The sequence below is a fragment of the Rousettus aegyptiacus genome, unplaced genomic scaffold, assembly GCF_014176215.1.
Source record: "Rousettus aegyptiacus isolate mRouAeg1 unplaced genomic scaffold, mRouAeg1.p scaffold_m13_p_14, whole genome shotgun sequence".
Classification (NCBI taxonomy): Eukaryota; Metazoa; Chordata; class Mammalia; order Chiroptera; family Pteropodidae; genus Rousettus; species Rousettus aegyptiacus.
Genome location: NW_023416289.1, coordinates 51,540,804 through 51,561,532, shown reverse-complemented (window position 1 = coordinate 51,561,532; position 20,729 = coordinate 51,540,804). Strand labels below are relative to the sequence as shown.

Below are 20,729 nucleotides of genomic sequence, written 5' to 3'. Positions count from 1 at the left end.
GAAGATATTAACACTGCTTTCAGTAACAGGAATGACGAAGAATACTAAACAATTAGTTAACAATACACAAACTGCGTTAATAAAGGGAAGTAAACATGATCATAGTAATTATTATGGGATGGGAATGGCATGTAGTGGGGATGAGAGATAGTCTGGGAGTAGGGAAAAAATTGGGGAAGGAAGAAATGATATGAAAGAAGGCAGAGAGGGGAGTAGTGATAGGAAATGGGAAGTGCGGCGACTGGGATGGTATGTGAGGTAGGTTGCAATGGGACTGAAGTGGGGTGGGAAATTGCATGGTAGATGGGATAGGAGAAAGGATGGAAGGTGGAATGGAAATGGTAAGATGGGAGAAGAATGTTACGAAAGATGTGTTGGGGTTGGAGTAGCAAGGAAATGGGACTTGAGAGGTGTCAATGGAAAGGAGAGGAAATGCGTTACGATACGGGATGAGCTTTAAGTGCAGGTGAATGGGCGTGGATGCTGGGTGGAATGAGAGTAGGAGTAAGGATGGAAGGTGGGGTGGGGATGGGGATAGGCTCGGTGCGGGAGGTGAGAAGGGATGGAATGAGAACATGGAAAGAATGAGACTGGAGTAGAAACGACAGGTCAGATAACGTGGGATGGCAGGGAATGGGGTTGGAGATGGGAATGGACTAGGGCTAGATGTGACATGAGACTGGGAATGGATAGGTTGGGAGTCGGGAAAGGAGATGGAATTGAGGAAAGGGTGGAATGGGAAAAATGAAATGGGACTAGGGCTAGGAGCTGCGATGGGAGTAGGCGTGGGAGAGGCAGACAGGAAGGGAAGGAAGGGGAGGTGGGAATGAGATGGGATGGGCACAGACTTGACAAAGGGGATGGGATGTCTTGGATGCACAGGAGATGAAACAGGAGATGGGATTGGTTGATAGAGGAGATTCCATATTGTTTCCTGTACAGAATGAGAGCAGGAAAGGGAGGTAGGGTGGGGATAGACAGAACAGGAGGTGAGTTGGAAATAAGGAGCAGGGATGGGAGCAGATGGGATGGGTGTGGGTATTGCACGTAGGATAAGAGCAGAGATGGGATTGGATTAGCGAAAAAAGATGGGATGACATGTGAGTTGGCACAGCATGGGAGATGGGATGGGAATAATTTTGAAAGAGATGTCATCAGAGATGCAGTGGTATGGGAATAGGTATGATATGGGAGGGGGTATGATTTTGGAATGGGAGGTAAGATAGCTAGGGATGTGGGACAGGGTGGAAGGTAGGTTGGGATGGGAGTGAAGTAGAGCTGGGAGGCCGGACTGGATGAAGGACAGGATGGGAGCGTGGACAGAAGACGGGAGAAGCGATGGAACTGGGGAAGGCGTGGGATGGGTGTTAAGGATGGAAGGTGGGATGGGAGGTAGGGATAGGAAACAGAACGGGCTTGGGATGGGAGGCAAGATGGGACGTTATGGGAGATGAGACAGAATTTGGAACAGGATGAGAGGGACTGGGTACGACTGGATGGGATGCAGAGTGTGATGAGATGGGGGTGAGAAGAGAGTAGGGACGGGATGTGAGATGTCAGACAGGATGAGACGTGGATGGGTCTGGAGATAGGCTGGGTGCAGAGAGGGAGTGGGATGGGAGTAAGCTTGGGAGGTGGGTGGGAATAAAATAGGAGATGGAAGATGGTACGGGAGGACGTACAGGCAGATGGGATCAGAGGTGGGATGGGACTGGGTAGGATGTGGGATGGGGAGGGTGTGATGCCGGGGCGGGAGGTAGGTCGAGATGGAATTGGATGGTCGATGGGACAGGAAACGGCACGGGCCAGGAAGCGAGACTGACGAGAGGTGATGGTGACAGTATGGGGGGAGGGGTGTGGATCTGAAAAAGAACGGGACGGGATGCGGGATGTTAGACTGGATGGGATGAGATGGTGATGGGATAGGATCAAAGTAGGGCTGGGATGGCAGTTGGGACGGCTTTGGTGACGGAATGGGATAGGGTGTGGGTTGAGACGTGAGGGCAGATGAGAGGTGATGGGAAATGGGATGAGAGCAGGGAAGGAACGGGACTGGAGTTAGGAATGGGATGTGGGGATTCAATGGAGTGAGACAGAAAAGGGGACAGGAGCAGAGTGGGGATGGGCGGACACAGGATGTGGGGGGTGGGAGATGGGATGCTCCGTGGAAAGAACGTTCTGGGGACGGGTCTGGATGGGAGACGGGATGGGAACAGTGACAAAACGGGGGATGGCATGGTACGTGGGAGGCGAGGGGAGCTGGGGATGGGACTGGAAGGGGGATGAGAGGTGAGGCTGGACGAGATGGGATCAGAGTAAGACTGGCATGAGGGTTGGGATGCCATGGCAGATGGGGTGGGGTATGACGTGGGATGGGATGCAATGTGGGGGTTCGGTAAGATGAGAGATGGCACGGACTGCGGCCCAGGGGGTGGGACTGGAGGAGTGACAGAAGATGGAATGGGAGAAGCGATGGGACCAGAGCAGGATGGAAAGTGGGTGGGAGCAGGGATAGGAAATGGGAGGGGCTGGTGATGGGAGGCCATCGTGATGGAATGACATGGGAGATGAGATGTGGGATGAAGGATGGGGTGGCAGACAGAATGTGGCAGGATATATAGGATGGGATGTGAGGTTAGGTGGGATGAGATGGGAAATGGGCTGGGACAGGAAATGGGATCTGATAAAAGATGGCATGGGATGTTCAGTGGGGTGGGGTATGATGCGGGTTGGAGTGGGTGTGGAGTGGGATTGGGATTGGCTGGCGGCGATGGGATGGGATGGCAGCAGAGATGAGGGTTCGGATAAGATGGGATGTGGGGTGGGAAGGCAGGGAATGTGGTTGCGGTAGGGCTGAACATTGGGATGGGACACTGGTTAACATGGGGGAAAGGATGAGATATAATTGGGATCAAAGACAGGATGATGATATGTGAGATGGGATGGGAGGTGCATTGGGATGGGTAATGGGATAGGTGTGGATAAGCGAAGGACACAGGATGGAATAGGGAGGAATGGGATGTGAGATGGGTTGGGATGGGAGTAGGGTAGGGTAGGGTAGGACGGGCAGATGGGACTGGACGGTAGATGGGATGGGAGCTGTGAGGGGGGTGGGAGGCTGTTGGAAGGGGGGGAGGTGCAATGGGTGATACGGGCATAAGGACAGGACACTGGGGAAGGAGGGGATGGGAACAGAATAGGGCCCAGAAGGAATGGGAATAGGTTTGGGATGAGAATCGGGAAGGGATGGAAGAGAAGTAGGGCAACGGGAGATGGCGTAATAGAGGGGGTGAGACATGGGATGGCATGGGATGGGAGTTAAGTTTGAGAGGCGAATGAGAAGCAACAGGACATGGGAGATGAGATGAGATGGGAGAAGGATATAATGGGAGATCAGATGGGTTGGGAAGTAAGGTGAGGTGGGATGGGGTGGGGTGGGGTGTGATGTAGGACTGGAATGTGGGACAGCAAGAATGCAATAGGATGGGAGCGAGGTTGGGATGGCATTAAAGGAGTGCTAGGGGTAGGACTGGGGAAGGGATGCGACAGGGGTCAGGAAGGTAGGTGCGGTGGCAGAAAGGCTAGGAGATGGGATGGGTGTGGTATGGGAGGCAAGATGGGACCGCGTTGAGGGTGTGGGTGGGGATGGGACATGGGAAGATGTGACGGAAGAGCGTAATGGGGGATGTGTTGAGATCGGAGAGGGCATGAGACCGAAAACGGGATTCGATGAAAGATGGGATGGATGGGAGATGAGATGGGAGAGGATGTGGGAGGAGTTGGATGTTAGATGGGACGGGATCAGAGTGGCTGTGGAATACGGGTTGGGATGGGGAATGTTGTGGAATGGTATGGGATGTGGGGATTCAGTAAGATGTGGGGTGGTGTGGGAGGGGGGTTGGGCCGGGATGGTGGACGGGATGAGGTGGGGAATGACGAGGATGTGAGATGGCACGGGAGTAGGAATGAAATGAAAGACGGAACGCAAGACGGGATGGCGAGGGGAGAGGGATGAGATGTTGGATGGGAGTGTGTGTATTCGGCCTGGTGGCATGGGAGACAGTGGGATTAGGGATAAGACCGGTGAAGGACGATGGGAGTGGGGATGGGATTAGAGCAGGGGCCAGAAGGGATGAGAAGAGAGAAAGGACGGGGGGTGGGGATAAAATGGGAGATGGCGTGTTATGGGAGAGGAGATGGAATCTGGGATAGGATGAAGGGATGGGGTCAAATGTCGGAGAGATGAGACGGCTGATAGGGTGATATGAGGGATGGGATGCTGAACGTGAGACGAGGTGAGACGTGGGATGGGAGGGCAGGCGGGCCGGGTGCAGGGATGGAATGAGATGGAATAGGCTTGAGGTGACACGACGTACCAATGAGAGATGGGATGCGGCAGGAGATGGGAGAAGAGAGGATGTGAGATGAGATGATACGGGAGAAAGATGTAATGGGAGATGGTACGGGATGGAATGGGGCGGGAGATGGGATCAGAGACAGGATGGGGTGTGATGCTGGGATAGAGAATGGGACAGGACGGGAGGCAGTTTGGGATGGGACTGCACCGTAGATAGTTGGGGGAATGGAGGGGAGGGGAGGGGATGGGAGACGGAATGGCGCAGGAGCAGGAGCCGGGGAATGGAATGGGATACGGTATGAGATGGAATAAAATCGAGACTCTGGGAGTAGGGATAGGGGATGCACTGTGAACCGGGATGGGGGATGAAGTAAGGATGGGAGTTAGGATGAGAGCAGAGGTGGGATGAAAACTGAGACGGGACGGGAAATGGGGCGAGATGAAGGACGGGATGATACGTGGGATAAATATGTGGATGTCACGCAGACCGGGAAGGGATGTGGGATGGGCTGGGATGTGGGACTGGTTAAAAGGTGGGATACACTGAGAAGGGTTGGGATGTGAGGAGGGATGGGATCGGGGGTGTTATTGGATGGGGGATAAGGGATGGACAAGAATGAAACAGGGTTGTGGAATAGAATGAGACGAAATGTACTACAGGGTGTGGGGTGGGAAGGGGAATGGGTTGGGATGGGGATGAGCCGTGGGAAGGAATGCGCCATGGGACTGAAGAGGCAACGGGATGTGAGGCGACGGATGTGGGATAAGGGGGGATGTAGACAGCATTTGGGATGGGATGGGATGGGATGTGAGATGGGAAGAGGGTAGGTTTGGGGAGGTGGGATGAGACGGGATGGTCACGGAGACTTGGCAAAAAGGGATGGTAGCAGGGATGGGATGTCCGGGATAAGAGAGATGACACGGGAAAAGGATATTACAGGAGATGGGATATGGGATGGGCTGGTACGGGAGATATGGGTGGTTTGCTGCACGGAGTGAGCAGGGATGAGAAGCTGGACGGGTGGATGGAACAGCGGGTAAAATGAGATGGAACAGAAGTTAGTCTAGGAGGAGGAGTGGGGTGCGAGCAAGGACAGGATGGAGCAAGGACAGAGGATGGGAGTAGGATGCATTTGGGCAAGGGACGGGATGAGGGGAGATGAAAGTGTGGGAGGTGGGACAGGAGTAGGTATGCGACACGGGACGGGGGCGGACATGAGATGACATGTGAGATGACGTCAGATGGGAGATAAAATGGAATGTGGGATGGGACAGGACAGGAGACAGGACGGAATCCTAGATGGGACTGTATGTGGCGCGATGTGGGAGGGGCGGGGAGTGGGGATGGATGGAGTACCCGTGGGAGATTGATTGGATGGGATGGCGGAAGGGGCGTGAGCTGCCATGGCACGGGAATAGGGATGGGAGATGGGATGGGAGTAGGGTTGGGAAGAAAGGTGAAATGGGAGTAGCAATGCAGTGAGAGACGGGGTGGGAGATAGGCAGGGTGCGGGGATGAAATGGGATGGGAATCAGCGACGGATGGGATGGGAGATGGGACGGGAGACAGGATCGAGAGATGCGGTGGTATGGGAACAGGTATATAAGGGATGGGGTATGATTTTGGAATGGGAGGTAAGATAGCTAGGGATGTGGGATAGGGTGGAAGGTAGGTTGGGATGGGAGTGAAGTAGAGCTGGGAGGCCGGACTGGATGAAGGACAGGATGGGAGCGTGGACAGAAGACGGGAGAAGCGATGGAACTGGGGAAGGCGTGGGATGGGTGTTAAGGATGGAAGGTGGGATGGGAGGTAGGGATAGGAAACAGAACGTGCTTGGGATGGGGCAAGATGGGATGTTATGGGAGATGAGATGTGAGGGTAGATGGGATGAGATGAGAAATGGGAGGAATGTGTTATGGAATTAAATAGGAAGCAGGATGATGGCAGATATTGGAATGGGATGGGAAGATAGTATGATATGGGAAAATGGTAGATGGGATAGGATTCAATGGGTTTGGACCGACTTACATGTTCACAGGAGATTTTAACACTGCTCTCAGTTGACAGAAGTAACAAAATACAAAGATGCTTAACAAGTAATTATCAATTCTAATAAATTACATAAACTAGATGAAATATAGAAATATCTATGAACACACAAACTACCCAAACTGAAACTAGAAGAAATAGGAAGGCTCAATAGACCTACGTGAATAATTCAGCAATTAAAAATTCACAACAGAGAGAATCCCAGGATCAGATGGCTTCACTAGTGAATTCCATGCTTCCAATAAACTGAAAAGCATGGAACACTTCCTAATCTATCACATGAGCCTTCATTACTCTGACACCAAAACTTGACAAAGACATCACCAAAAACCTTCGGAATCATTTCCCTCATGATTATACACCCGTGCCTTCACTTATGTAGTATTTTTTCATTTTTTTTTTTTTACATGCGATAAATATTCACCCATTTATGCAGACTTTTTACACTTGGTTTCTATTTAAGCAGCCTCATTTTATGAGTTTCTTTTTCATTTCCATTACTGACAATTCCTCTTTCTAAAACACAATAGCTTAACTCAGCAAGGTACAAAGAATACTTAGTAACACATAATTACTAATGATCTTCCCTTTCCTGGATGGGAAATAGAAAAGCACCTGTGCTACTGATGTTTTTTGGGATTGGTTTTACCAATGTATTGTTGCAGAAGTGAAAAATGTAAGAAAAATATCTTCCTTTTAAAACACTTTGACTTTTATAGACTTAGATTAAGACATTATTCCCACCTTAAAATTCGATTAAACAGTGTTTTAATGATATTTTTAACAACCTTGAAGATAACGAATCAGTTACAGAAGCCTGGAATAAATACACAGTTTTAAGTTGTATCAAGAATAGCGATTTAACTTTGAGTGATATAAAGCTGTCAAATGCTTGCTGGAAAGCAATACAGCCAGAAGTTGTTGTACCCAGAAATATGATTCCAAAAATGAAGGATTAACTGGTATTATTAATTCAGTAATTTCAAGAAGGAGGCTCTGACAATTTGAATATAGATGAGATTAACGAATTAATGGTTGATCATGAGTTAGCCGATAATAAATTAATTCACTTAATATCTGAAGCCCACCCTGCTGATGAATACGGCAGTGATCTTGAATCAGTTTCATTACCACAGAAAAAATATTTAGAAAGCTCTTCGACTGACCATAAAACTGGAAACAGCAATTCTATATATTGATCCAAACATCCAACAAACCTTAAAATTTCAGAAAGATTCTTTAAAATGTTGCAGTGAATATCAAAGAAGTTACGAAAACTTGGCTGAAGATGAGGTTGGAAACAGATCTTCTAAAAACATAAACCAAAGTAGCACTTCCAAATATTTCAAGTGATGGAGATAGTGACTTTGTACCAATTAAAAAGAGGTTGATTGCTTTATATTACAGTAGATACTGACAACAAATAAAATTTTAGTTTTTCTGAAATTTCATTAGCTTTTATGAAAATATGTGAAATAAATATTTTTGTAACTTTTAATGGCTTATTTCTTTAGTATTTTTTTTTTGTATTAGTGGACTCTTTTTACAGTTTTCTTTCTCATTAAATTTACAATCCACGTAAATCAAGGGACAGATGCAAATGTACAGTTCCTCAACAAAATACTAGCGAACAGAAGCCAGCAGCACACTAAAAGCATTATATACCCTGACGAAGTGGAATACATTCTAAGGATGCAAGAGGGATTCAACACATAAAAACCCATTACTGTGACACACTGCACACACTGCATTTACAAAATGGAGTGGGCAAAATACATGATCAGTTGATGCAGAAAAACCCCTTGACAGACTCCAACACCCTTTCATGATGAAAACACTCAACCAACCAGGTTAAGAGGTTCTTCAAAATGGTAAAAGGCATTCATGAAAAACCCACAGCTAACCTAATACTCAATGCTGAAACAGTGAAAGCTTCTCCCTCAGGAGCAGGAACAAGGCAAGGATATCTACGTTCCCGTTTCTATACAACACTGTACTGGAAGTTCTAACCAGAGCAATTATGCAATAATAATAAATGAAGCCATCAAATTAGAGATAAAATTATCTCTAGTCATAAAAAATTTGATCTTATATATAGAAAATCCTGAAGAATCTACAAAGAAAAAACTACTAAAGCTAATAAACAAATTCAACGAATTTGCAGGAGACAACAACCCATTGAAAATTGTACTTCTATGTGGCCATTCAGTAATGATCATGAAATCAAGAAAAAATTCCATTTACAATAGCATCAGAAATAATACTTAGGAATGAATTTAACCAAGTAGATGGAAGATTTGTACACTGTAAACTACAAATGATTGCTGAAAGAAATTAAAGACCTAAGTAAACAGAAAGATATCCTGTGATCATGGATTGGAAAACTTAACATAATTAAGATGGTAATACTCCCCAAGCTGGCCCATAGATTCAATGCACTCTATCCAAATCCCAATGGCTTTTTCCTCCAGAAATGTAAAAACTTATCTTCAAATAGTTATGGAATTGCAAGGGATTCAAACAACCAAATGATTTTGGAAAAGAAGAACAAAATTAAAAGACTCATACTTCCTAATTTCAAAACTTACTACAAAGATACAGTAGTCACAACAGTGCGGCAAAACAGACCCATAGAACGACAGAATAGAATTAAGAGCCCAGAAATAAATCCACACTTGACAACTGTGCCAGGACCATCCAATGGAGGAAAGAACAGCCTCTTCCACAAATGACGCCAGGCAACTGGATGTCCACAAGCAAAAGAATGAAGGTGGACACTTACCTCACAGTATATACAAAAATTAACAAAGTGCATCAAAGATTTTAAACATCTGAGTTTTGTAAAACTACGAACTCTTAGAAGAAAACATAGGGATAAAGCTTAGTGACCTAAGACTTGGCAATGATTTCTTAATCATGACACTCAAAGCACCAGCGAGAAAATAAACAATAAATTGGACTTAATCAAAACTTAAAACTTTTCTGTATCAAAAGTCTATCAATAAAGTGAAAAGACACCCACGGAATGTGAAAAAATTGCAGAAAATCTATCGAACAAGGATCTAACATCCAGAATACATAAGGAACTTACAACTCAACAACAACAACAAAAGCCCAATTCAAAACTGAGCCAAAGACCTGAATAGGCATTCCTCCAAAGAAGGTATATAGTCGACAAGCACACGAAAAGATGTTCGACATCACTAATCATGAGGGAAATGCAAATGAAACCACAATGAGCTATTACTTCATACCCACTGGATGGCTACTATCAAAAAAGCAGAAAATACCACATGTTGGTGAAGATGTGGAGAAACTGGAACCTTGGTGCATTGCTGGTAGGAAAGTAAAATACTGCAGTCACCATGGAAAACAGTATGGCTGTTCCTCAAAAAGTTTAAAATAACTTTACCGTATACTACTTTTACGTATACACACAAAAGAACTGAAAGCAGTCTGGGAAAAATATTTGTACCCTCATGTTCATTGCAGCATTATTCACAGTAGCTAGAAGCAACCCAAGTGTCCATCAGCAGACGAACATGTAAACAAAATGGTATGTACATACAATGGAATACTATTCAGCCTTAAAAACAAAGGGGATTCTGACACATGCTACAACATGGATACCCCTTGAGGACATCATACTAAGTGACATAAGCTAGTCATAAAAATGCAAATTTTGTATGATTTCACTTATAAGAGGTATCTGGAGTAGTCACATTTACAGACGTAGAGGAGGAAATGGGGAGCTGTTAATGGGTAGAGTTTCAGTCTGGGAAAATGAAAATGTTCAGGAGATCGCACAACAATGTAAACAGCTTCCATACAGCAGAACTATACACTTAAAAATGGTTTAAAAATTTCATGTTATGTGTATTTTTAAAATTTTTAAAAATTAATTTTAAAAAGGAAAAAAGTTGACAGAGGATTTGAATAGACATTTCTCCAGATACACAAATGGCCTAAAAGCTCATGAGAAGATGCTAAACATTAACATTCATTATCCATTAGGAAAATGCAAATCAGAGCCAAAACGTACTCACCAGCATAGCAATAATTATTAAAAGTGGGAGCATGAGGGGAAGAAGCATTGGCGAGGACAGGGAGAAAGTGAAACCCTCACACCCACGTTGCCAGTGGGGATTTAAAATGATCCCATACTGCCGAAAGGGTACAGCTCTAATCTCCAGATCAGGCTAACCTGCGAGGTAGTTTTTTCCTACATTTTTTTTCTGAGAATTGCCAGATGTGGCCTGTTCATTCATTCTTCATGAAACCTGTTTCTCCTTTGGCTCCCCAGTGTCCCTATAGGGTGTAGGGAACTGAGGGACTGACTGAAGCTGGACTCCACACGTTTAGGGTTTCGCCCTCCCTCAACTCTGAAGCCAGGAAGGGCAGACCTCTTCCTTCCCTCCACGCACACGCCCCGCATGCAGTGCCCTCTGCTCCCCAATGCTGCCCTCGTTTTGCTCATGTTGACACTGACTCAACTCCTAAGATGGTTAATCCACCCAGTCTGAGCTCACTGAATAGCCCGCATGCCTCTGCCATACTCACTACTCTTGGGGAATGCTTCATTCTCACGAGATCAACTTGGGAACTCACCAAGTGATAGTCACAAGATGATCTGAAATGATGTCGGATGCGGGACTGCTGGGGTGTGTGAACGACATGTGTGAAATGTCCACATACTCAAGTATGTACAGCAGGAGGGGAGCAGTCCACCTACTTTGCAGGAATTTTGTGAAACTTGAATGTTAAGGAACTGTCACTGCTATTTTTATCGGCTTCACATCTGTTGTGTTTTCAGACCCTCAAAGGCTTCATGCCCGTGTGCAGAGAATGATGGTGAGGAGAGGCATTGCCATGCCCTGGGGTATACGCTTCCTCACTTGCTCCTGACCCACCACCTGTCCTTCCGTCTTGCATTCTAGGCATTGAGCACTATCCACAAGGTTCAGAAGAGGACTTTATGGTGCAGGGAAGAAGTGGGCCTCTTGCCAAGCAGCCAGTCAGGCCATGACAGTGTAATTCCAGACAAGAGCCCCACAAGGAATCGGATCCTGGTCTGGTTAACTAGATACCTAAGTGTCCTCTGCCTGCCTTCCTTGGACCAACTCCTAAGGGTCAGAGGCCACCTAGAGTAGAGCTCCAAAGAGCAAAGAAGAGGTCTTAATCCTAAAATCAGAGCTCATTTTTGGTATCTGATATTCTCCACTTGTGCTCTTATTAATTCTGAGCTCTCAGACTTGGTACTCAGCTTCTGAATAAGCCCATGGGTCTAAAGTAGGTGCAGATTCTCAGCAGCAACTCACCTCCCTAAGCCAAGTGACGGCCTCCCTCTGAGCCTCTGCATTCCTGCTTCTGGGATGCTTCTCCCTAATCCCTCTGACCAGCATCTCGATGGGCTCTGCCCTCAATAAGATGCCTGGCTCAGGCCCTTCTTATCCCTCACGTAGGATACTGAGGAACTCTTTGAAGGTAACACACAGCTTGAGGAGGAACAACACAAGTATGCCCACTTTCACTTCTAATCAATATAATACTAAAATCGTAATCAGAGCAATTAGGCAAGAAAAAAGGCATCCAACTTGGAAAATAAGTAAAAATATTTGCAGATGACATATGTAGAAAATCGTAGACTCCATAAAAAAAACTTAGAATGAACCCAAGTAAGTAGAACAAAGTCGCTACACAAAAATCAGTTGCATTTCTATATACAAAATGAAACATTTGAGAAGGAAATAACAAAAACAATTCCATTTTCAATAGCATCAAAAATAAAATACTTAGCATCAAAAATAAAATACTTTAGAAACTAACCAAGGAGATGAAACACACAATTGAAATTACAAAATGTTGCTGGAAGAAATTAAAGACAACATAAATAAATGGAAACACATCTAGTGTTAGGTCGGCGGGGGAGGGCCAGCCGCATGTCTGCCTGGAGACTTCCCAGCCTGACACTGGAATCCGGATGCCCAACTGATCAGGGCCCACCCTAAAGCCCTGGCGCCACTACCCTAACTCAGACGCTCAACTGACATTCTCCATCCTATACCCTACCCCCACATAACCCTATAAAAACTACGCCCTCCCGTCCCAGGGCGCGACTTCTCTGGCCCCTCTCCTCCGGACCAGTGACCCTCGCCTGGGAGCCCTCTCCCAACAAAGGCGTGCATTTACAACTTCTCTTGGCATGTCATGTGTTTACCTTACAGTGTGCAAGGAATGGAAGACTTAATATGTTAAAATGTCACTACGACTCAAAGTGATCTACGGATTGACCACAGTCTTTATCAAAATCCCAATGATGTTTTTTATAGAAACAGAAAAACCCACCCTAAAATTCATATGGAATCTTAAGGGATCCCCAAAAGCGAAGACAATCTTGAAACAGAACAAAACTTGAGAAGTCACACTTTCTGATTTTTTCCAAATTTACTGGAGCTACAGTAATCAAAAGTGTGGCACTGTCATAAAGAGAATAGAGATCAGCGGAACAGACAGTTTGAAAATAAACCCTTGCATATATGGTCAAACAATTTTGGCAAGAGTGCCAAGACCATTCAATGGTGAAAAGACAGTCTTTTCTACAAATGGTCCTGGGAAAACCAGATAACCACATGTAAAAGAATAAAGGTGGACCTTTACCTAACACCATATCCAAAAATTAACTCAAAATGGATCAGGGACCTAAATGTAAGTCCTAAAACAATAAACAAGAAAACAGAAAAACTTCACAACGATAGATTCGGCAATGATTTTTTAGATGTGACAACAAAGGCATAGGCAACAAAAAACTGACAAACTACTTGATGAAAATTAAACAATTTACACCAAGAGATGCTATCAACATCTCTTGGAAATATTTCCAAATCACGTATCAGAGAAAGGATTAACATCCAGAATACAGAGAGAACTCCTAAAACTGAACAACAACAAAAAAAACAACCCAATTCAAAAACGAGCAAAGACCTGAACAGATATTTCTCCAAAGATATACGCGTAGCCAATAAGCACATGAAAAGATGCTAAACATCACTAATCATTAGGAAAACGTAAATCAAAACTACGAGATACCATCTGACACTCACTAGGATGGCTACTATGAAAAAAAACAAATGAGAGCTGAGGGTGTGAAGTAGTTGGAACCCTACGCATGGCTAGTGGGAATGTAAAAGGGAGCAGCCACTGTGGAAAACAGTACATAGGCTCCTCAAATTTAAAAATAAAATTACCACATAACCCAGCAATTCCACTTCTCAGTATATACCCAAAAGAACTCAAAACGGGGTCTCAAAGAGATATTTGTACCCTGCGTTCTAGCAGCATTATTCACAATAGCTAAAACATGGAAGCAACCTCCTAAGTGTCCACGGACTGATAAGTGGGCAAGAAAATGTGTAGTATATACATACATTATACAGGCCTAAAAATGGAGGAAATTCTGACACATCCCTAAGACATGGATAAACCTTGAGAACATCATGCTAAATGAAATGAGCTAGACAAAAAATACGAATGCAGTATTATTCCACTTATGTGAGGTATTTAGCATAGTCAAACTCATAAGAACAAAGGGCGTAATGGTGGTTGCCAGAGGCTGGGGGGTAGGGGAAATGGGGAGTTATCGCTTAACAGGTATAGTGTTTCAGATTTACAAGATAGAGTCATGGTGATGGCTGACGGTGACGGTTACACAACAATGTGAATGTATTTAGTTAAAAGTGGTAAGATTAAACAATACATGGTAAGATAAACTTTTATGTGCATTTTCACACAATGAAAAAAAAAATGACCATGAACAAAAAAACATATCATTTAGTTACATCCATGCAATGGAATACCACATAACAAAAACAAATGACCTGCAGTGCTGGATGGAGAAAACAAGACATACACAGAATGACTCCATTTACCTAAAGTCCAAAGGCAGATGAACAAAACTGTATCACGTGAGGATGCAAACAGGGTGGCGAGGTTGTAAATGAAAACACATACACGAACAAGGCGACCTGCAGCGATGCCCTGTCCGGCCACTACCGCAGAATCAGCTGGAGTGGCGCAGGAGCGAGGAGCTTTAATATCTGCCCAGGCCCCACACCCCAAGGTTCCGGTTTCACTGTCTGATGCTGGTCTTGGGCACCTCTTTCCAAAGCTCTCTAGGTGTTTCAAATGTGAGGACAAAGTTGAGGACACTGCTCTAAGGTGAAGCTATGATGGGGAGGCATGAATGAGGGGCCAGGTGCTGACAATGGTTTTCCTTGACCTGGGTGGGAGTGTCACAAATGTTAGCTATGTAATTTTTTATTGTACTGCACGCACATTTCATGCCCTTACCTACACATCAGCTCTTCTCTTTCTCCACAGCATACACGTAGGTGTTCCAGGGCCCACAGCTCACAGCCATTACTTGGAGCTGCTTATCTACAAAATATTCCACACGACAGGGTCGATCCCAGCTGGTTGTGTCCTTGTGGCCGAGCTGTCCGTATTTACCTACAGAGAAAGCAGACCCTTGGCCACTGTTTCCTCCGGGCTTGTCTCCACCAGGAAGGAAAACCAGCCCATCCACACGAATTCTTGGCTAAAGCCACCACCCTGCAGGTGTGTGGTGCGAATTTAGGAGCCCAGTGCCACAGCCTCGGGGCAGGCAAGCCTGCAGGTCTGGAAGAGGTGGCAGCCACCATCACCCCAGGACAGGAGTGCCTCTATGTTCCCTGCTCCTAAGGCCAGATGCTTAGAGCAGGGATTTTTGTATTATCTTTTTCTTTACCAGCACCGAACCAAAAGATGTTTCATAAATGCTAGCTAAATATTCCCTTATGACAAAAAGGTTTTCAGAAAGAGAGCTGGGACTTCATCTGACCTTCTGAGTGTGCCTGCATCTATTCTACAGAAGGGAGCACACAGCCCTGCAGTCCCTATCCTCCCATGTGTCAGCATGGCTCTTGTCACCTGCCCCCCATACCCAGGTCTTTCTTCCCCTTGATTTAAGCATCACGAAAACAAAGATCTTACTTACCCCAGCCCCAGGTGTAGAGTTCCCCCGTTCCTGCAACGAAAAGGACAGTAAAAGGCTGTTACTACTGCTTTTTGACAAGGTGTTTGCCTAGCTTGTCCTGCCACAAGCCATAACCAGCATGTTGTAAATTGTCATGACATTTGCTTGGCACAGCACAATCTCTACTGTCTAATCACACTGGAGGGGAGCGTAAAGATCCAAATGAACAAATTACCTTCCTATATGCCAGCTGGACTGGCCTTAATACACGGCTACTGAGCTAAGAGTCTTAGAAGCCAGTCTGGGCAGACCTTGCCATCAGATGAAAAGGCTGGCCAGGGACATGTACGTGCCTGTGCACGGAGGCTGGAGAACACCAGCCTGCCCCCACGAGGAAGAACCTTTGGAGACACGCTGGAGAGCCAGTTGGAACCATGTGGAGGCTAGAGTTCTATGTGCTAAGGCAGCTGCTCAGTACATGTCAGTGAGGCTTAAAATAGCGGTGTTTTAGGTTATCACACTGTTTTCTTCAGCCACAAGCTAGAGTGAGGTGGAGTGACTTCCTGTTCCATCCTGAACCAGCCCATCCAGCTCCACTCACTCGTCACTACCGCCGTGTGCCGGGATCCACAGCTGGCCTTGACTGCATCTGAGCCCAGGGGCAGATCCAGCAGAGCTGGGAAGGGCTGGACGGATATGAATGTGGCAGGGGCTCCATCCTCAGCTTCAGCAATTTTGTTCTCTTCAGAACCATCTTCGTTCTGTCCAGTGGCTTCGGAGAAATGATAAGAATGATGAGGAAAATGATGGCTAACACTAGGTATTTGTCTAAAGCTTATTCACAGAGTAACTCATTTACTACAACAGCTCTATGAAGCACATTATTCTCTAGCTCCAAAGTGATGCTTCCAGTCCCTACATTCCCAGGAAGTGGTGGCATGGACACGTGTGGAGTTAGTGCTGACACTGGCAGCGGCCTTGCCACGCTCTCTCCCAGAGTCCTACAGTGTGTCACATGCCCCTTCTGAGCACTGTAAGCTCCCAGGTCAGCACGTGGCCAGAAGTAGTAATGGCAGAAACGTGTGGAAGTCGAGTTGAGGCTCACCTTGCCCTGCTACTGTCTTTTTGTCCTCCGCCAGGCTTCTGGTGGGCAGGGCCAGCTGCCCTGATTCATTCCAGCCCCAGATATAAATGTCCCCAGTCTCTAAAAGAGAGATAAAGGGACCCATTAAAGAGACTGTGAGCCCCCCTTGCATCCATCCGAACTCCCCTACCCCTCACGAGCTCCGTGGAGACAACTGAGGCCCATCCAAGTTAGCACTCCAAGGAGGGTGTCTCCCTCAGGGCCCCCCAGTGCCCTTGTACTAACAGGTCCCCTTCCCCCTAAAGTGCCTTCAAATCACCCTTCTCTTTAAAACACGTCTCTTGCTGCACCTTCCTTTCACACAGACACACACAGTTCAGAAAGGTATCGTTGGACATTCCTTCTCCAGCCCTGCTCCCCCCACCATGGAAGGCCTCCTACCTGAAGCTCCCACCTTCCGTCTCCAGACAACCACAGTTTGTTGTTTGGAGCAACAGCCGTAAGCTAAAAATACACTAACAGTGGCTATTCATCCTTATCAACAGTTTAGTCTGTGCCAGTTTTAAGCACTTTTCAAATATAACCATTTAATTCTCATGACAGCCCAATACAGTTATATGATAACAGCCCCCTCTGCCACAATATTTCCATTTTATTCACAAGAAAGCTTGAGGCACAGAGAGATAAGTCACAAAGGGCAGAATAATGATCTGAATTGATGAAGTCTGCGTTGAAGCATCCCGGCTACAACCACGATACCGAAAGCCTGAAATGTCTTCTGAACGTTACATGTGAGACTTGCCACTGGGGTGTTTCCAGCCTCTGCTCCCTTCCCTGAAGCCTAGCAAGGCATGGGGGGGTGGGGGGCGCAGGCATAGGTAGCTGCGCCCCCAGGTGATGTTAAGTCGCAGCCAGAGGCCCAGATACAGAACCTTGAGAAGAGCACGGGCGCCCGCCCCACTCAACAGTCCTGGATCAGCAACAGCGGGACAGCCTGCCAGGCTGGTGGACTCACAGTCCCAGTGAAACACCTCATTCTGGTCCCTGGCCGTCGGCCATGGCATCACCATGGTTCACACACATCACTGTGAACCTCCCTCTGGGCATCCGAGTGCCGCGGGTACGCCACAGGTCATGGCCACCTACACGCCTGCAGCCTCTTTCCCCACTCCCCTCGGCTGCGCTGCCCCTCGACCCTCCGTTCCAACTTAGGGGTCGTTGAGACAGAGTCCCGCCTGGAGGCAGACGGGCCGGACAGTGGGACCAGTAACGTGACGCAGGCACGGTCCCGGGGTGAGTAGGCGACGGTGCTGGCGAGGGGCTCAGCTTGAGAGGCATTTAGGAGTCACGATGTAGGACAGGCTTGGCGGGAGGTCCACCCCCGCCCCGGAAGGTCCGGAGCCCACAAGACCCGCTGGAGCCTTGAAGAGGCGCCACTCACCGCTCACGCACACGGAGTGCCAGCCACCAGCCGCCACCCCCGCCATGGGCAGGCCCTGCAGCGCCTCCAACAGCCTCGGCTCCGGCACTGCCTCCAGGGTCCCGTGGCCCAGCTGTCCATGCCTGAGCGAGGAGCCCCAGTCGGCTTGTCACATTGAGGGGTGTCCCCGCCCTCCTCCCGCACACGCTCGCCTCCCACCCCCGCAAGCAGCCCCGCCGCCCTGCTCACCTGCCCCCGCCCCAGGAGAACACGCAGCCCAACTCGTCCAGCAGCAACGCGTGCTCGGCGCCCAGGTCCAGGCGGCGCGCCCGCAGCTCCGGGGCCAGCGGCCGGCAAAGGGGCGGCCGCGGGCTCACGTAGGCGCGGGCGCCGGGCAGCAGGGGCAGCCCCCCGGCCTGGGCCTCAGCGCCCGGCCGGTCTTCCCGCTCGGCCTCCAGCTCCAGGGTCTGGGCCCAGAGGGGCTCCCCGGTCAGCGCTGAGCCGGGCGCCCAGGCCTGCAACTCGGGTCCAGGCGCGGTTCCCCGCGCGTCACGCAGCACCACGAGGAGCGCCTCCGAGGCCCACGCGTCCCGGCAGCCCGCCAACGCGCCGCCGCACGAGCCCGACAGGTGCAGCCGGCCGGCACCTGTGGGAGCGGAGAGCCGCTGAGCAGGGGGCGGGGCACGTGGGCCGTACACGTGGGCCGTACACGGGACGTGGGAGCGCCACGTGTACGTGGGGGCGGGGCGGGGGCGGGGCGCTCACGGCTCACGAGGGCAGTGTAGCTCCAGCTCGCGCTCACGCGGCAAATGTCGGCGTTCAGGTCCGGCGCGCACAGCGGCTCGGGGCTGTGGACCTGGCGCCCGTGGCCCGAGCCCAACGCCTGGCCGAAGCCGCAGAAACCGAAGCCGAACCAGGACCCGGGACGCTCCTCCGCCATGCCCTGGCAGCGCTCTCTGCTGGCCACCACTCGACTGGGTGGGCGACGATCCTGGCACACAGCCCCTGGCCGGCCACGGGAGCTGCCTTACCTGGAAGATGGGGAGAGCACCACCTTCCTAAACCACAGAGCCGGACGATCTCCATTCCACAGCCTTCGCTGAGAGCCTTGACTAAAGTCCTAGAGATTTAGGATTGTGTCCTCCCTCTTGACCGAAGCAAGTTCAGCACCCCACAGAGTGGGCACCAGGGATTTCTGTGGCCTCACCCTCAGGCGTTGGACTAGGATCTGAGCCCCTTCAGCTCCTATGTGTCAGGGACATATCCCATGTCATCTTGGGCACTAGAATTGTCCCCATTTGACAGAGAAAGTAACCCTTACACAATCACACAGCTTAGAACCGAGGAGGGTAGAGGGCTAAACGCCAGGCCCACAACTCCACATACAGTGGTCCTCTTCCCACCAGTGGAATCGTAAAGTGACAGGTAATGGTATGGTGGGTGACAACCAGCTCCAGGGTTTGCATGTTTGCTTCTGCAGCTAGCAGGGCCTTGTGTCCTCAGCTGATTCATTTCAGCTCTGAGTCCAATTCAGTTTCTTCAGTTTTACAAAGGAAGGTGTAGAAGAAGGGGATGTTTATTCGGATCGTGTGGAATTGTTTGGAATAGATGCCAATAAGGGGGTCAAGGGCTGGCTCATACATGATAAGCACACGGTCTTAGCTTACTAAGGCCAGTACTTAGTTACTAAAAACGACCATGGGTATTCAAGGACCTATTTGAACACAGTTTCAACTGGAGCTCATCTAGTCATTTATTGACTCCTTCCCATGAGGAAGGCTGTCTGCTCCCCGGGAGCTCACGCACCAATGGGGAGACAGACGCAGTCTAGTGGTTACAACAGCAACACCCCTTGCTCAGAACTTCATGTTTGGCTCGATCATAATTTCCAAGGCATTTTCAAGACCCTGGGCCGACGCTCCTAAACCCTTCTGTGCCCAATCCCAAGCCAAGGGAGCCTCTGAACTTGACCTTGACCCTGTGCCCTCACCCCCTCAGGCAGCAATTTGCGATCGAGGATGGAAAGGCGGGGGGACTCATCAAAGCAGCCGCCCAGGACGCGGCAGCCGCCAAGGGAAATGGTTGGAAGGCCAGCGCCCTGGGCGAGGCGCCCATTGGCTGCTGCCGGTGCCCGGAGCCAATTGCTAGCAAGGGCGGTGGCGTCACAGATCGCGGGGGGCGGTGCTCACCTCGGTACCAGCGGTCTCCGCTGCAGCCGGTCCAGTCCAAGCTCCGTGGTCCCGAGGCCAATGCTGGGCGGCTGCGGCCTCGGGTGCGAACTGGACGAAATCTCCAGTGGCCGTGGGTCTGCGGCAGAGATAAACCGGAGGGTCTGGCCCCCTGCAGGACCCAGGGGGCCGCGGAACCCTAATTCGATGCTTTTGGGGGACACCCCAAAGAGCCGAGCTAAAGGGTCGGCGACCAGCGACCCCGCAACACCCCGCCTTCCCGCGTCTCACTACCTCACACTCGCAGGACTGCAGCACGACCGGAAGCTGCTGTACGAGGCGAGCGCCTCGGCGGCCCTTCCCTCCCATTGGTTCGGGGACCTGTCAGTTACCGTTGAGCCAATGAGCTTCCGCCGGACTTAGCCTTCAAAGCGGAAGCAGGGAGGTGGGGAAGCCCGCCCACACTGTGATCCTGCCCCGACTACACCCCAACCCGAAGCCGAGCACCGCCTGAGTGGAGGTCAAGGAGAATTCTCAACATAAAGACAAAAGTATCAAGGGCCACCCCGTAGAGTTACTGATCAGCTTTCTAGGCATAACTCTTGAGCCTCCAACAGGATAAAGCACAACTCAGCAGGCC

At 48.8% G+C, this 20,729-nt stretch overlaps 1 protein-coding gene across 5 annotated transcripts in view; it reads right to left on the bottom strand.

Moving 5' to 3' along the window:
- Window positions 1-20,729, bottom strand: part of RCCD1 (RCC1 domain containing 1) — a 27,659-nt gene extending 6,930 nt beyond the window's left edge. Inside the window, exons 1-9 of one of the 5 annotated variants that reach the window (XM_036231934.1) lie at window positions 20,111-20,729; window positions 18,694-18,952; window positions 18,171-18,567; window positions 17,943-18,064; window positions 16,523-16,621; window positions 16,019-16,189; window positions 15,439-15,468; window positions 14,754-14,912; window positions 14,103-14,682 (exon numbers count right to left, since the gene is read on the bottom strand). In XM_036231934.1, the coding sequence (XP_036087827.1) occupies window positions 14,761-14,912; window positions 15,439-15,468; window positions 16,019-16,189; window positions 16,523-16,621; window positions 17,943-18,064; window positions 18,171-18,567; window positions 18,694-18,952; window positions 20,111-20,458 (1,578 nt within the window). In that variant the 5' untranslated portion in view covers window positions 20,459-20,729 and the 3' untranslated portion in view covers window positions 14,103-14,682; window positions 14,754-14,760. Of the gene's footprint in view, window positions 1-14,102; window positions 14,913-15,438; window positions 15,469-16,018; window positions 16,190-16,522; window positions 16,622-17,942; window positions 18,065-18,170; window positions 18,568-18,686; window positions 18,953-20,110 lie in introns of those variants that run through there. The other 4 variants (XM_036231933.1, XM_036231931.1, XM_016151553.2 and 1 more) reach the window with 4 other exon arrangements.